The 16,683-nt window shown below is 41.7% G+C and overlaps 1 protein-coding gene across 1 annotated transcript in view; it reads right to left on the bottom strand.

Annotated features, from left to right (window-relative positions):
• Nucleotides 1-6,549: 6,549 nt before the first annotated feature.
• The window catches only part of LOC144827706 (SH3 domain-binding glutamic acid-rich-like protein 3), a 54,519-nt gene continuing 44,385 nt past the window's right edge, over nt 6,550-16,683 (bottom strand). The window contains exon 3 of the mRNA XM_078685918.1: nt 6,550-6,678. Within this exon, the coding sequence (XP_078542044.1) occupies nt 6,589-6,678 (90 nt within the window). The 3' untranslated portion in view covers nt 6,550-6,588. The remainder of the gene's footprint in view (nt 6,679-16,683) is intronic.

Below are 16,683 nucleotides of genomic sequence, written 5' to 3'. Positions count from 1 at the left end.
TTCCTTATTCTCCCACGGATCTGTGCTCATTTCTTAATTCTATTATATGGAATAAACAATTTATTTAGGTGAAGAAACATCCTATTTATTGGCATTCCTGGAGAACTAAAGGGATCATTTGGGTTCATTAATTATTTGGTCAGGATTCATCCCTTACTTTCCCTCAAGTTCAAGGTCTCTTTAGCCTTCATTCTACTTTCTTAGCCAAATGTCTACTTTTACATGGGGTTACAGTTCAAGCATATAATTATTTCAAATCTATTCCATCCCTTTGTACTTCATCCACTCAGTTGGCTGTTATTTTACCTGCTCCTAAAGCTTCCATTATTTATTCCCATTTACTTGAAGCTCCCACTTTGATATCTAAATCTAAAACTGAACTTACATGGAAGAAAGATCTCTCTATAACTTTACCGATACCCAGGTGGGAACGAAGCTGGGCTAAAATTAGAAAGTCCTCCCCTGCAGCCAGTACTACAAAAACACTAATTTATAACTGACTTTTTGTGACACTGGACACCCTTTGTATGATTAATCAAGATATTCCAAGACTTGCGGGACTTGTTCTGCACCACTAGCTGACTTGAAACACGTACTTTTCACTTGCCCCCTAGCAGTGGCGGCTCCTCTGCTATAATTAATTATTACCATTTTATGTTTTTTTTGCCAGCGATTAGAACTGTTCTGCTTACGGAGCAGGACAGGGGAGGAATGGTTTGCCCATACCTGAGTCTGCAGTGACTGTTTGGTTGGCCCTCTCGGGCCGCCCAAAACAGTCATGCGTTCTCCCCTGTTCCCCTGTGCAATGCAGCCTGCATGGAAAACATGCCCACCTCTCCAGCCCCTGGCTTAGCACTGTGTCACGGCGCTCAGACCAATCACAACGCTCCATTAGAGCAGGAAAGAAGACACAGGACCTGGCGGCGGCAAGGTGAGTTTTATTTATTCTTATTTTTTTCATGGAGCCCGCAGCCGCACCCCCACCCGTGCTGCCTCTCCACCTGCGAGCCATGCCGGACACCTCTGTGCCCTAGTCTCTACATTCTGGTTACAAGTTTGGCCTCAAATTAATCGTATTTTCTGGAGAAATGTTTCTTTGTCTATTTCCAATGTCATTTTGGGTAGTGTATCCGAGGTCTGGGTCATTGCTCCTTTTAACATGCAGATACTAGACCTGTTATTAGCACTTGCTTTTCAACAAATAACCTGTAATTGGAAGGATTTTACACAATTGTCTTTTAAGGCGTGGTGGTATGCAGTTTGTCACAATCACCGGCTGGATAATGCTTATCTGCACCCTGTAAAGAGAAGATTAGTAACTATAAGAAGAGTATTATCTCCACCAAAGCCGAGTACTTTGCTGATGTAATTCTGAAGGCCTCCAACAGCTCTAAAAGCATTTTTAAAGTCTTTAATGACATAGCCAACCCGTCCTGCACAAACAACAAGACTCTCCCATGCAGGAGTTGTGTGACAGTTTGGCTGTCTTCTTTGATAATAAGATTAACACTATCATCAAGGAACTTGAAGAAAGTAGTCTGGCTGATATGACTACTGGCCCTTTATTGGCCAGGCCGGAGGGCCGGAGAGTGATAATGGAGACCCTGGCTCAGCCGCTTCGTTTGGACCATTTCGACCCACCTTCCGCTGAGGTGTTCGAACAAATTGCGCTTAGTGTGTCTTCTGGCTCACCTTTAGACCCTCTTCCATATAGGGTCTGGAAAGTGCTGGGTGCTGAACTATTTCCCCCTCTCAGACAGCTGTGCAATCAATCCTTGCTGGAAGCAAGCAATCGTCTCCCCTTTATTGAAAAAGCCCTCATTAGATCCAGCCTGTCTTAAAAACTACAGGCCAATCTCACTTCTTCCCTACCCAGTGAAGATTGTGGAACGTCTTGTGAGTAGAGCACTCTCCCAGTTTCTTGAGGGTAATGATCTACTGGATGAGGTCCAGTATGGTTTTCGGCCAGGGCATGGCACGGAGACTGCTTTGCTGACCGTGAGGGTCCAGCGAGAGTTTTTTTTAGATTTTTCAGAAAATGATGGCACTCAACAGTTTACGATATTGTGGGGTACCCAAATTAAATGGTTCGAGAAACTTAGTTTAGGTGCATCTTGGTCAAAGGAAAACCACAACCTTTGAAAGGGAAACAGGGGTAGAGACCCCCTCTTCCGAATTGATCAAGCCAGGTCCAGAGCACACATAATGAGTGTAAATTTTTGTGAAGTGTATCACATGTTCTAGCAAAAGAGAGATAAGATCATTTTGTTGCAAAGAAATTTATTCCTTATCACTCCTGTTGCTCCTATCAAAGGGAGAGCAATCAGAGAAAGTTGCCAACCGACACGTGTTTCGTCACGGATAGTTAACCGTGACTCTTCAGGGCTGATCTCATGTGAGACACAACGGTATCAGAGGACCGGTGATACTTCCAACCCAGTCACAATCGGGTTTTCGTGTTTCTGAAGGAACCGATTCTTAGTTCCCCAAAAATATTTTATATGGTCGCCGGGTACAGATTCCTGTACCCGGCGACCACTCCTCGCCGCAACCGAGCGGTGACAGATAGCCACTGCTTTACAGACGACATTACCCGTCCGTCTGCCCCGCTACCAACTGTGGATTTGAGACGAAAAAATATTTTTGGGGAACCAAGAATCGAATCGGTTCCTTCAGAAACCCGAAAACCCGATTGTGACCGGGTTGGAAGTATCACCGGTCCTCTGATACCGTTGTGTCTCACATGAGATCAGCCCTGAAGAGTCACGGTTAACTATCCATGACCAAACACGTGTCGGCTGGCAACTTTCTCTGATTGCTCTTGCTTTGCTGACCGTGTTGGACAATCTTCGTTTGCGTGCAGACAAGGGTCAACATGCCATCTTGATCCTATTAGATCTGTTTGCCGCTTTCGACACGGTCAACCACTCCGTCCTCCTGATCCGGCTGGAAGACATTGGGGTAGCTGGTCAGTCACTAAAATGGATCCACGCCTATCTAGCTGACAGATGTCAAGCTGTGGCTCTCCATCCTTTTCAGTCTGAGTTTACTAAGGTCCATCATGGTGTGTCGTAGGGATCTGCGATTAGCCCCATTCTTTTTAACGTTTACATGTGTCCTTTGATGGACATTATTAGATCTTTTGGCTTAGGGGTAGTTAACTATGCAGATGATACCCAGCTGATTCTTTCACTGGAAAGTGAACAGTCAACCTCCTTGGAGAACTTTCACAACTGCATGCGGAACATGGCTCATTGGCTAAGAGAAAACTCTCTGCAATTTAATGCAGACAAAACTGAAATTCTCTGCATTCAGAATGGGAGAGCGCCACTGCATCTTTCAGCTGACGTCTGGCCTATTCATGCGTACCCCCCACTGCTACCGTCCACGTCTGTTCGTAACTTGGGGGTCCTATTTAATGAAAAGTTGACTCTGGAGACCCATGTCTATAAGACCTTAGGGTCTTGCTTTTCCCTTATTAGGGCTATGAGGAAGATTCTTCCTTTGCTCCCTGCTCAAACACGCCCTCTGATAGTCAGAGGCGTGATTTTGAGTAGATTAGACTACTGTAACTCCCTCTTGCTGGAATCCCCTAAGTTCTTGACTGGTAGACTACAGAGTATCCAGAATATGACAGCTAAGTTGGCCTTGTCACATCCTCGACACTCCTCTCCTTCTCAGGCCCTTGTGGAGCTGCACTGGCTCCCTATAGTGCAGAGATTGTCTTTCAAATCACTCTGTGTTGTGTTCAAAGCACTTCATGGTTTGGGCCCTATATTATTACAAAGTAAATTCAGCTGGTATGTTCCTCCCCGTTGTCTTAGATCCTCTTCAGCTTTCTTGGTGAAAATTCCCCGGACCAGAAGAGTCAAGCTGGAGGGTCAGGCATTCAGTGTTGCGGCTGCCAGACTTTGGAATAAGCTGCCCCCAGAGCTGCGACAGCTGAATGATCTTTTACCATTTCGTAAACAAATAAAAACTTGGCTCTTTCCTACTAGCTAATGCTTTCCACTACTCAGTTCCCAGTGGCTTTTCACTACCTCCCTCTTTTAGCGCCAGGATGCCTGTTGGGTTACAGTGTGCTGTATAAGTTCTGCTTACAATTACAATTACAATTATCTTTTTTTTAACACAAAAGGCCCTTTGGACACCTGTCACTCAATTTTCTGAATATTTCGATATCACAAATGTTGCCCCCTCCACCTTATCTCCAGAACGTTCTACAATCTCCCTGACTTCCCTTTGAAGACCTTAAGACTAATTTATATCAAGTATTCCCTTATATTTCCTCGAATATATATAGTTGATAAATAATTAGACTGTACATTTTTTATGCATTGTATGACTCTTCTTTTGTTTTTCTTACATTTCTTTTTCTCTTTTTCTATCTCTTGTTTGATTGCTTAGTATTATTTTATGGATGCCATCCTAAGCTCCATAAATATATATTTTTTTAACTTAAAAAAGGTCCCAAGTTCGATTTGCCACATCATCATCTCCAATCTGTTAAGGTTGATCTGCATCTGAGAGAGTAGAATAGTTTGAAAAGACTGCTGTCATAGTGCAGGGGCACTTCAGGAGACGGGTTGTAAGCCACCTGAGGTGTCTGATGGTGCTACCTACCAGTGCATGGAAGCAGCGGCATAGTCAAACTTGAGGAGGCCCCCCTGCATAGTACATGTAGGGGCCCCTCCACGTTACAGGCCCAGTCTGAAGTTCTCAGTCCAGGGGTCTGCCAGTGCCAGAGGGGCCCCCAGAGCTCAGGTCCCACCATGCACCGAAGGGGTGTCGGGGCTTTTGTTACGCCACTGATCCAGTCTAGTGCCTGTAGATATATTTAGAACGTGAGTCTGTGGTTGAGTAGAGTATCCACCAGAAAGAAGGAAAGTTAAATAACGTGTTCTTGACTACATAGAATAGCACTCTTCTCTGACATGTTTGGGGAAGTTTTCAATCTACAACCAATCAGGCCACAATCATTTTTCTGACACCATATTAAGAAATATATATTGCAGCCCACATGTTAACTTCCATGCCACTGGCACATTTCATGTGACAAATTGCATTTTTACTGGAAAGTTTAATAAGCAGATTGGGTGAAGCAAGATTTTTACGTTATGTTTACAGTGACAGAGCACACACACTATGACACTGAATGGCAGTGCCCCTCTTCAAAGTAGTAATGCTGACAAAACCTAATTCAAAAAGTGTGGATAGTAGTCAAAAATGTATCATTCACTGGTTTAATTAACGTTGTTGTTAACTTCAACTAGTTCAGTAGATCGGTTTTAACTTCACTATGAGACAAGATATTAAAATCACCCCTCGTTCTCTGTTTTTTCTTATCGCCTGCCAGTGCTTATGACAAGCTTATCCAGAAGAACTAGTTTTGGAGCCTTCATTACATTCTAATTTCTAGCTTTAAAAGCAGTTCCCATCTAGAGATTAACCCTATAAAGGTAACAGCGAACTCTGAATCTAATCTTGAATGTAGATAGCCACTGGTTACGCACCACTGTATAGGCAGTCTAAATACCTGGGCCATTGGGGTCACACGCATGGGTGGGCACTATTCTGACATCATTTTCCAGATCACAACTCTTTTAATCTCTAAAAAAAACTTTACTTTCTCACTTTTTTACTCTCTTCCCTTTATCATTGGGTCAATTGTTCCTCTGACAATGGGGCCCTTAAGAGTATTAACTAGTATGTATGATGTATAAACTCGAGTAGGACTGACATCATGTAACCCCGACATTTCTCAATCCCCTTTTTTTCAGGTTTCATATTTATCGTACATGGCTACCTGATGAAGGCGTAAAGCTGAAACGTGTGTAGGAGCCCATTCCTAACCATGACATATATGAATGCCCCTGTTTATCCTATTTCTTCAGATATAAAAGAGTACAACAATGTTGTGAACAAATTATACTGTGTGTACAGGGAAAAGAACTGATAAAAGTTATATTTAACACACTGAGCTAATTGTTGTGATCTAACAGATTGATCATGCTTCATTTCTAACAATGTATATATTAAAGAACCACAATCTTCTGATAAAATTAGCGATGTTAGGCAGACAAATATGAGTGCACAAGTATGTCTGAGATACATAGATTAGTATCTGTATAAAACACACAAGGTGATGGATATATCAATGAAGGTCTAATTCTGAATTTTTTAGAAATCAACTTGATCCTTCTATTATCTACAGTACATCAAAAGATGACATAAGAATAATCTATATATTTAACTATTAAAAATAATAATAAAAAGTGATTTTTGTATATAAAATATTGTTTGGGTGTTTGCATTTGCTTTAATATTAAATTACCAGTCCACTAGTCAGTATGCTTCCTAAGTGTTTTTTCGCATATATTAACGTTGTTGTTTTCATTCACTGAAACACAGAGCACAACACATAATATTCGAACTCATCTAAACAAACAACTTAAAGGAATGTGTAAAAATACAAATATTTTTATATATTTCATTTAAAAAATACATACATTTGTTTCAAATATTTTCCAGAGTTTTCTGGAACCATAAGCTTTGTTCTTTTTATTTACCAAATGTGAGATTGACTTGTTAAATTATTTGGTTTTTTATTCTTTCTGGCAACTTCAAGAACTTCAGAAACGTACAATTTTCATTTGCATAATGCATCATCTGATAGTCCTAAAAAAAGAACAAGAAAGAAAACGGACACGTTAAACTACTTTATTGCTCTTGGACTAACTTAACACATAAAATAAATTTGATCTGAAAATCTTTTGCTGATCATGTGCAGGATTGGGGGTAGTTCACCGTGTTTTGCTAGGTGGAACTCCGCGAAGTGACAAAAAAACTCTGCGGAGTTCCCGCAAGTGCTGGAGTGCCACTTGAGTTACATTTCTGGTGGTCTCTAACACACTAGTTGAAGATATATGAATGTTCCAGTACACTTTTTCTAATAGATTGCATGTGAACTTCACTTTGCTATGTTAGTAACTCCTGTCTACACTGCCTAAAATGTTGGTAATTGAGGCCTGCTCAAAGTTTCACTTGTCTAACTTTTGAAGGGGCAGAATACAAAAAACTAGCTTGTGGTGAGTCAAATGAGAAGAGGGTGATATTGTGTTGAATTAGTTTGCTTTCTACCTAATAGGTGGAAACCTTTTATAGTTTTCTTTCTAGTCACTAAAAAGGCTTTTAATAGAATTTGGGGGTGATTATTGAGCGGAAATATAGGAAGGATGGGTATTCCCTTAAAATTTGTCACTGCACTTGGATGTCTTCATGATGAACCTATGACCTCTGCTAATATGCACGGTAGAGTATTGGTGGAGCATAATCGCCTTTTCTGCATGGTCACCCCTGATTTTTGCCTCTTTCTAGAACCTATTTTTGTTGGTATTAGAACTCTATTCCCAGTGTCACACCAAATAGTGCCACTGCGTGTGCTATGGTTATAAGATGGTAGTGATAAAATGGATGTCACCCAATTGGTCTATATAACTGTCCCGTCAGACCATTGTAGAAGGTGTAGAAAATGTACATATGGTGCACTGCATTACATTGTAAATGTATTTATATAGCGTTTACTGTCTCTGACTAGGTATTAAAATACTTTATGGTGAGCAGCATGCCTCTCCAGATCCCAGGGTTAATGGCAAATCTAGTGGTTATTGAGTAATGTTGATTATTAGCATTTCTTCTATGCTCTCAAAGAAAAAGTTTCATGTGTTTGCTCCAGTTTGTTTGTAGTAGGTTAGAATTGTAGAAGTTCGGTGTGATCATTAGTGCAGTATAAGTGACTTCTTAGTTATTGCAAATGGTTGTTATCATGAATAGATAGGCTAGCGGAAACTAGTGGAAGTTAAACGTCATATACGGGGTCCAGTGTGCAGTCACACTACTGACATGTATGGCAGAAATACAGTCTAGTGTCTGTAGATATATTTAGAACGTGAGGCAAACTATGCTCTGGTTGTGCTGCAGTTCAGATGGACTACACTGATACATGCTTGGCTGGAAAAGTTACCAACTCATAGACAATAGCTTGCCTCTGAACAAATGTATGTTAATTGGTAATTACTTACCAGAGATTACCTTTCTAGAAGTGGGAATAACAGCTGGCAGAAAAATGGGTAGCTCCAGCTCTACCTCTTTTGAGTGCCGATGCTATATACACCTTTTCCCATTCATCCTATTGACGGCTAGGCTCCAGTAATAGTATCGGGTGGAAGAGATTCAGTTTTGTCTCTGTTAGGTGGAAGGAGAGCTCATCTTAATATATGCTAATGGATGCTAATAGGTGAGTGACTAAGGAACAGAAGCCAAGCCTGACTGGTGGCAGCTCCATTCTGCCATCCTGAAACCAAGATCCTGGATCATTTTACAGTAAAGCAAAGAGGAAGTGCTGTAAAAGGAGGTGAGGAGAGTGTGAGAAAATAGTGGGTTTTCATTGGCAAAATCTCTCTAATCACTGGACACACAGGATAAATCTGAGACCTCAATCATCACCAGAACATTATTGAACCTGAGAACACTCCATCTGAAGAAATTCCTGCTGGAAGAAAACAACTCACTCCATTAGAGAGAGGGAGTGCTGCCCCCGCCACCACCAGTACATGAAATGATAATAAAACAGGTTTTGACAAGTCTTGGGAGTGGGTCCAGGGGATGATACTGCTGGTGGGGAGTGGTGGGCACTCCCTTCACTGCGCATGAGGTGTTTGGCTAGCTGTCTCAGGCCGGCCAAACCCTTCATGTGCCGTGAAGCTCTCTCCAGCCTCAGCTGCATTACTGGGCTGCAGAGAGCAGGCACATGCTTCCAATCTTCCTGGAAGCGCACGTTGACAATGCCTAGGCCTATCCTGAAGCTGCACTCATGCGACAGCAACTTCAGGATTGGCTGCAGGGCCGGATGGGAGCCTGTGCCCAGCCCAAGAGCAAGAAGCAGGAAAAGCCGATGCACTGGAGGTAGCGGCAGCAGCATTAAGGTAAGTATATTTATTTTTTATTTTTGTACACAAAGCAAGTCTTCCTGCTGTGCGGCAAAATAAAAGGGTAAGAATGTGCTGTATCTACAAGATGCGGTGCATCCCTGTTCTTCTACCCAACGTAGGCGCACAAATAGCAGCTGTGTAGCAGCACACACACCCTTGCGTCATTTTGCAAGGGTGCCTGAGGTGAGGGGACTATTGTTTTTGTGCAGGAAAGGACACCTTCCTGCACAAAAACAATCATTAAAGGCATTTTCATCTTTTTATGCCTGCTGCAGATTGCAGCACACATAGAAAGAGGAAAAAACGAGGAGAAATACAAGTATTCCTCCTCTTTGCACCTCCTTATGGGTAAACATCCTTCACAACGAGGTCAAAACACCGTGGTGCCATTACGATGCATCTTTTACAACGCAAGTCGTTACCACGACTTGCTCTGGGGGGCGCTCTAGACAAAGGAATAGTAGATTTACTATTCCAACACCTTCCCTACTGTACGTAGGCTGGAGTTGGAATAGTAAATCTTACTATTCCTAGGTCCAGCACCCTACAGCACAAGTCGTGGTAACGACTTGCATTGTAAAAGATGCGTTGTGATGTACCGCGATCATTTTGATTGCGTTGTAACATCATACATCCCTCCTTATACCTCCCTTGGGGAGGCTGGGATTCTGATCCATTCCCAGGTTTACAAAATGTTGTAAACCTGGGAATGCGTCATGTTCCATGGATGTTGCGCGGGAAAACACCCACAGCAACACTCATGGAATGCCCCCTCACACAGAGTTATACGTGAATATTTACAAGGGCATGAAAAGTCACACAGGGTGAATTTAAATGGCATTGTAAACATGGGGAAGCCCATTGCGCGGCACGTGCATCAATAAAAGTGATGCACTGGTGGCACAATGGGCTTGTAAATACGCCCCTTAATTTATTGAGGCATCCTCCATACAGGTGCTACAACAGGCTGGACCTGTGCATATCTTCTAGTGTTCAGGGCAACTACTTTCCGCACAGGCTAGTCTAACTCCTCTTCTACCACAGGCCACAACACACCAAACTTCAGGAATTCTGGCTGGTCTCCAACCTAATGGACAGAGAGACACCAATCAGTGGCTCTGTCTCTTGCATGGGTCTGCTTAGGGTTGATATACAGACTTCTGGTCAGCGTTCCTGCTCCACAGGTGCTGCGGAATCGCTCATAGGCGACTTGGACGCTGCTCAAGTGTAATTGTTTTGTTTTACCCCTATTGTATTGTGATTGTCTTTAACTTTTTTGTTCTGTTTTTGTATTGTAGTGTAGTTCCTATTATCCCAATAGGCTCTGCGCATTGGAATAATATCTTCAATAGTATAGACCTAGGGCAGAGGTTAACTAGGTCTTCTACCGACGATATTAGACTTAAAGTTTTGTGTTTGCCAGCTAGCTCAGAGTTCACTAGAAACTTTCTCGAATAGGCAAGGAGGATTTTAACCTCCCTGGATAGACAAGAAGGGATTTAGTTTCTGACAACCATAGAACATGACAACTTTGCTCTCCCCTAATCAAGAGTGTATCTCTAGAGTCGTGTGAAAACAAAAGACAACTTATTTTACTCAGTCAGTTCAGTGCATTCTTAGTTTCACCAGATTGTAGAGAAAAGGAAAAGACGGGCGTGTTCAATAAAAGATATTATTTATTGATCAGTCTCCTTTCTCATACAAGAGAAATGAATCGCTATTATTGTAATACTTATAGTTAAGTAAAGTGCATACAGTAAAGACAGAATTATAAAATAATACTGTAAAAGCATTGATATGGTTTCTGAGCCATATGATACTTTAAAATGGATAAAATAGATACATACATATATACATTTGACTAATCATACTCAACTGGTGCTTCTAACCTCGCCTACCCCAGTGTACCTGACCTAAGCCTAATACGTGGGCGGGAGTAGATAAGTAGCAGTTTAAGTTAAGTTTGTTTGCCAAGGGACTGACTCGAGAATTCTCTGCAAGGGGTTATTCAGTTCTGTACCTGAGATCTAGAATGATGGAGGGCTGGTATCTCTTATCCCAGGTCTTGATATTCCAGCTGCCTGCGAGGGCTGCTTGGAAGCGCCGGAGCTGGATTTCTCAGCAGGAGAAAGGCAGCGTCTCGTTCTCAGCGCGTCAGGAAGGCAGGGCAGCGCCTGTGGGCTTCGCTCTCTGCTGGGCTCCTCGGCACGTCTCGCTGCTCCGATCTCGTCACCACCGCATGTGTTTGCTTAAGGCAATGTCGGTAATATTTATACCTGAAAGGTGCCGAGATTGACGTAAGGATGGACATATATACGTCAATAAGGATGTCATATGAACGGGCTCGTTCGCACATTCTTTTGCTGAAGTTCTCTGTGAAATCAAAACAATGGCTATGGGAATTTCCCAGGTCGCTGTAGGTTTGATTTGTTTTGAGAACTCCGTATGCCTTATCAGGGGCTGGAGGAATATCGCTTGTCTAATTAGATGGCATGCGTTATGACCTAATCAGATAACGCGCTTCTGTGCCGTGGTGTGGCTTAATCAGATAACGGTTTTTGCACCGTTAGATGGCTGCTAGTTAATTATTAACCAGACCAGGGTCAGGAATAGGGGAATCGATACAGTACCTATAGGAATACATCACACCCACTCCACGTAGACTATGTCCATATTTACAAATCTAGGCATAGTGAAACCCGTAGCGTTTGTGTATATCGTACCACCCCAAAATACATTCATATGTATCCTGAAAATTTTGAAACATAATCATATGTACTATCACGTGTACTATATGCATAAGCAGTCTAATAATGCTAAACATATAACGCATATTTTTAAATTCAGCATGAATAAATGCGAAAACCACACATGAAATGGCTCTTAATACAGAAAAAAAGTGCGAGACCATTTCATCACAATCATAAAGTTTTGTATGAGAGCGCTAGAGGATAGCTAATGTCTCGTGACTACCTAAAATTCAGTTCTCTAAGAATAATGTCTACTTTAAGCAGAAGATAAGTGTCCCAAAAAATCGTAAATATTTTGGAATTGGGGAAAAAGGTTCTTGCAGTCTGAACAAACTGAGGAAAAAATTGTTCATATCGCTTTTTGAGAAGTTCAAGGCCAAATTCAGCATGTAGGGAACTCCGAGTGCTATTTTGCTCAAAGTTATTCCTGCTGCTCTGGTGAAAACATCATATCATTTAGACTGTTGAAAAAACTGTCAACAGTTTCTTGCGTAAGTTCCACTAATTCGGAAAAGGTTGTTACCATGCATTCATGAGCCTGAGCATGATTGCCTCCATTGATGTTTTGATCAGCATAGCTGACTGAAGGTCGTACCTGATCGATGCTGCTTTCATCTTGTGCTTCACTACCCCTCAATCGTAGTGGTGAAGTCTCCACGAATGCCGTCATCAGGATTGGTAGCCGCTGGGGACAGCACAATGCATGAGCCGTTACCGGACCCAACAAGGTATCTGCGTCCATTAGCACATCCGATAGTAGTGCCAGACAGGTGTCCAACACGCATTCTTTGCCGCATAGCAAGCACCTTAATACAGGCATAACACAACTTTGCCACATTGGTCTAAATGAAAGAGACCAAGTCATGTTCAGGTCTCTAAGCCGGGATAGTCCAAGGATTTTAGTTACCCGGTCCCGGTAGCCAATGGCTAGGATCATTTCTTCCCTTGTCGCAGGTGTTTTGTCTGTGACATGGTTTGCCATAGCGAAATAACAGGATCAAAAATAGAATACCCGCTACTAGCCCCAAAAGGAGTGGAAGTCCGCCAAAAATGGAATGGACAAAGTCTGGAAAAATACCCAGGATGGCTTTGAATGGAGTTAAAGCACCCGAAAACACTGCTTTAAATACACTGGAGACACCAGTGGTATCAGAAATATTTAAGATTTCGTTCAGTATTTCTGCGAAATGTATGGGGGAATTAGTTGATAATAATGAATGAATCTCTTCTGTTGTCCTTGCAACTTGGAGATCATACGTTTCTTTTGATGACGTGAGCCTGGTCGGCGTCTGTAGGAGCACAGTCTTCATTCTGCTTAAAGTATCTATTCGAATAGAAGCAATTTTCAAATCGGGCCATAACCTTGCCTCCCTGTCTGGAGAATCGTTCGGGAACAATACTCGTTCACAGCACATGACCTTCCTAGTCACGGTTATGAGATAAGGTTTTCCGGGCAGCAAACTACAACATCTGCGATCTACTATTAGAATGTAACTCCCGTTCGAGAGTCTCCTAAAGAATGGTTCTATTTGTGTTGCAGGTGTGCCTAGCTGGTAACATGAAAGGTTATTTGAAGTCCCTTCACAGGCTCCATGCAAGCTAATACCCTGACACAGAAGTGTACCGCTTAGTGATCTTGCACAATTATTGCCACTGAGAAACACTTTCTGGCCTTTATTACTGACACATTCGTGTGTATAGGGCAAGTTCCATATTGACTTAATGTACCCTTTACCCAACCTTTCATACTGGCCTGCCTGTATATATTTTTGGCAGAATTGAAACTGGAAAGTAGTTATTGGAATATTTATTATTCCATGTATTATCCATTCAATGACAGGTCGTTCTGACATTGTCAATGGTAATCTCTCAAGTCTTTCAATGCTCAGAATTGTATAGTCAGCACTCTTCTGCGCCAGACTGATTTGTTTATCAGTAAGGTTAAAGATATTAAATAATGACGTTGTGTTGATTAAACGCCAAGGCACATAGCCAGAACGCAGATTTTGTAACGTCCAGCCAAGCTGTACAATAGAACGCAATTGGGACTGACCGTGTTGTAACATCAGTAAGTCTTGCGATATTATATCGATTGCTGAAGACACAATGCTGTCCAGAGAATATATTCTGGAGGACAGAGTCATTAACCCATTGTCCACCACAGAAAGTGATTTTTCCAAATTAATACGGTCAATTTCCCGTATTTTTTCTGCTGTCTCAATTTGAGTTACTTTCCAAACTTCGTTATACGCTGCATATATAGAGGCCGCTATGAAACGTTTTTGACGCTGTTTGCGTGGTCCCAATATGAAATCACGCAAGTCAGCACCTTCTGTAAGTAAAGTTAGGTGTTGCTTAATTTCAGCCAGTGTGGACGTTTGTAGCCATTGAAGGCAGAGCTTGCCCACGCTGTAGGTGGTTACTATCCCTGGATGTTGTCTTTGGGAATATCTAGGGTCTGGCCTAGTCAATGTGAACCCCTGTTTTTTGTTCAGGAATCTGTCTTGACAGTTATTTGTATCTGTGGGCCAGATCAACCATTTTTTCCATTCAGGATGTGTTCTGTTTTGGTTTAATATATGGTTTACGTCTATCTCATCATCTATAGAGCTATTACTGTTCACTGTTGGCTTTGGAATAGATGGTTTGTTCAAATCTTTGATTTTGGCTAAGCCAAGACAGGTAGTTTGTTGAATAGTGTCATTCAAAAATATAATTTGTTCTGGGATCATGCAGGCTCTAAACAATGATTCTATACCTTGTACTTGCCAATCTCTTGTACCCCAAACAGTTTTTGCTTCAATATTATTGTTCCAGAAATCAAACCCAAATGTATTCATTTGTTCAAAGAATGAATCGGAATATATCAATTTTGTGTTTGTAAGCATGGTCTTCATACCTGTCTTATTTGACAATTTGAAATAAAATGTTTCTGCCTTACTTGTGTTAAACCCTGAAAAGTATGAATATTTATCATAAAATGTTTTTGAGCTGTCTTTTGGAGGAGTAGCACAATGTTCCCATTGGTTATAATTTAAAACATTTCTAGGTTGTGCAGATTTATGTAGATAATGGTTACCATAGTGGTTGTAGCAGAACATCTGATCATAATTAGACGAACCCTGCAAATAATCATGTTCTGTAAATTTAGCAGACATCACAAGATCAGACATCATATCATTAATACTTTCAAAGTCCCAATCATCAGCAAATGAGCTCGGTTTTACAAAGTCACTCAATGAGATCTTGAATTGGTGTGGATACTTCAGGATTTCAACCGGACCATAGATTTCATAATCAGTTTTGTCCCATGCTACACCGCCTGGTATAGGATTGGCTGTGAAGTTCACTGAAGAAAGTTCTCTTTTCTCGATGTGTGAAGATGTGTGTGGTTTAAGGACCAAGTTGATTTTCTGGCTTGCTGTGTCCATTTTAGCATATTTTCCTTCAATGAAACGTCCCAAGCATAGTACCATGATGAGCCAAAGAATGAGGATAAATGCACCGAAGGCCACCCAAAATTCAATCCATGGAGAAATCAGATAGGTTTCTTTCAGCTGTTGAAAAAGTTCCTTAGCTTTATCTTTAAAAGTTTTTGTTGATGGCTGTTTCTTTGCTTCACTCAGGTCTTCAGATGAATCATCGAAGTTGATGAAGTAGCCGGATGCTGTTCTGTCAATTGTTCCAATTGTTTTTGGATTTTGCTTTGTTTCATTAGCAAAGTCTGCAGTTACATCATCATAGGTTGTTGTTTGTTGATGAAAAGTTTTAATTTGGGTTTTAAGAGGTTCAAGTTCCATTGCTTTGTTGCATAGTCCTTGTTGATTCACTGTAGATTTTCCAAATGTGATCAGTCTTCCAGTTTGAGCCTCTGTATTCGTAGCAAACATTGGTGTTCTGCTACTTCTTGGGAGTCCACTTGGCCTACTGTTTGTTATCGGCCACATGATTGTGGTTTAACCAGGTCGATGGATACAACTCGGTTCTCCTTTTTACCAGCAAGGGGCGGTAGTACTACTGATCTTGTCCCGTTGACAGACAAGACAGGAACTGCTTTTCTGTAAGAAGGCCCAAATTCCTTCTTTACCGCGATCTTCTCTCTGACTAGATCCCCGACTTTTGGAATCCAGACAGGCCTTGCTGGGACAGGTGGTTTCTCTTCAGTGGTTGTTGGCTGTTGTTTCAACTTTATGTTGCTCAGGTCTTTTCTTGTTTCATTTAAGTCCTGTAAAATAGCCAAACGATCTTTGATATCAAAGCTTTTGTCTTTAACCACTGAAGTCTGACTATCAAGATCTTGGATCATCATTCTAGTCCCGAACAATAGTTCGTACGGACTGAACCCTTTCAGAGAATTCCTTGGCAGGTTATTTAGACTACGTTGGACACTTATTAAATGTTTGACCCACCCAGCTCCCGAACCTAATACCTTTTCCGTTATAGATTGCTTTATGTCTTGGTTTTTTCTTTACACCATCCCGTATCCCTCAGGAAGGAAGTGAGAAGAGTTCCGCTATGCTATGCTCATTTGGTCATGCTTCCCTTTAAGCCTGAGGGCTAAAGGGAACACATTATTCAAAACGTAGCATGCTCCTAGCGTATATGCCATTATAGACTTGCAAATCCTTGTTTAACAGTCCAGACGTCAGCCGAGCGCTGGGGTCTACATCATAAGTGAAAATTAGTCTTTTTATGTTAATATAACGCTTTTTCGTGATGGGTACATTCTTATTGTTGTTGTTTTTCTGGAGCGAAGTGCCATGGCAATAGTCCTCCTCGCTCGCCACTGCGATCTCTATTGCAGTCTGGGCAGTTTTTTACAAAAATGTGATGATGCAGGCTCATGCCTGGCCACCAGTACACTGATTGTAATTCTTCCAGAGAATTTTTTAGCTTAAGGTGTCTGAGACCCTCACCCATATGTGCGTCTGCTATTAACAAGC

This window comes from Lissotriton helveticus, chromosome 4_1, assembly GCF_964261635.1.
Source record: "Lissotriton helveticus chromosome 4_1, aLisHel1.1, whole genome shotgun sequence".
NCBI classification, from domain to species: Eukaryota; Metazoa; Chordata; class Amphibia; order Caudata; family Salamandridae; genus Lissotriton; species Lissotriton helveticus.
Note: the sequence above shows the minus strand (reverse complement) of the source record. Positions and strands in the feature narration are given on the sequence as shown.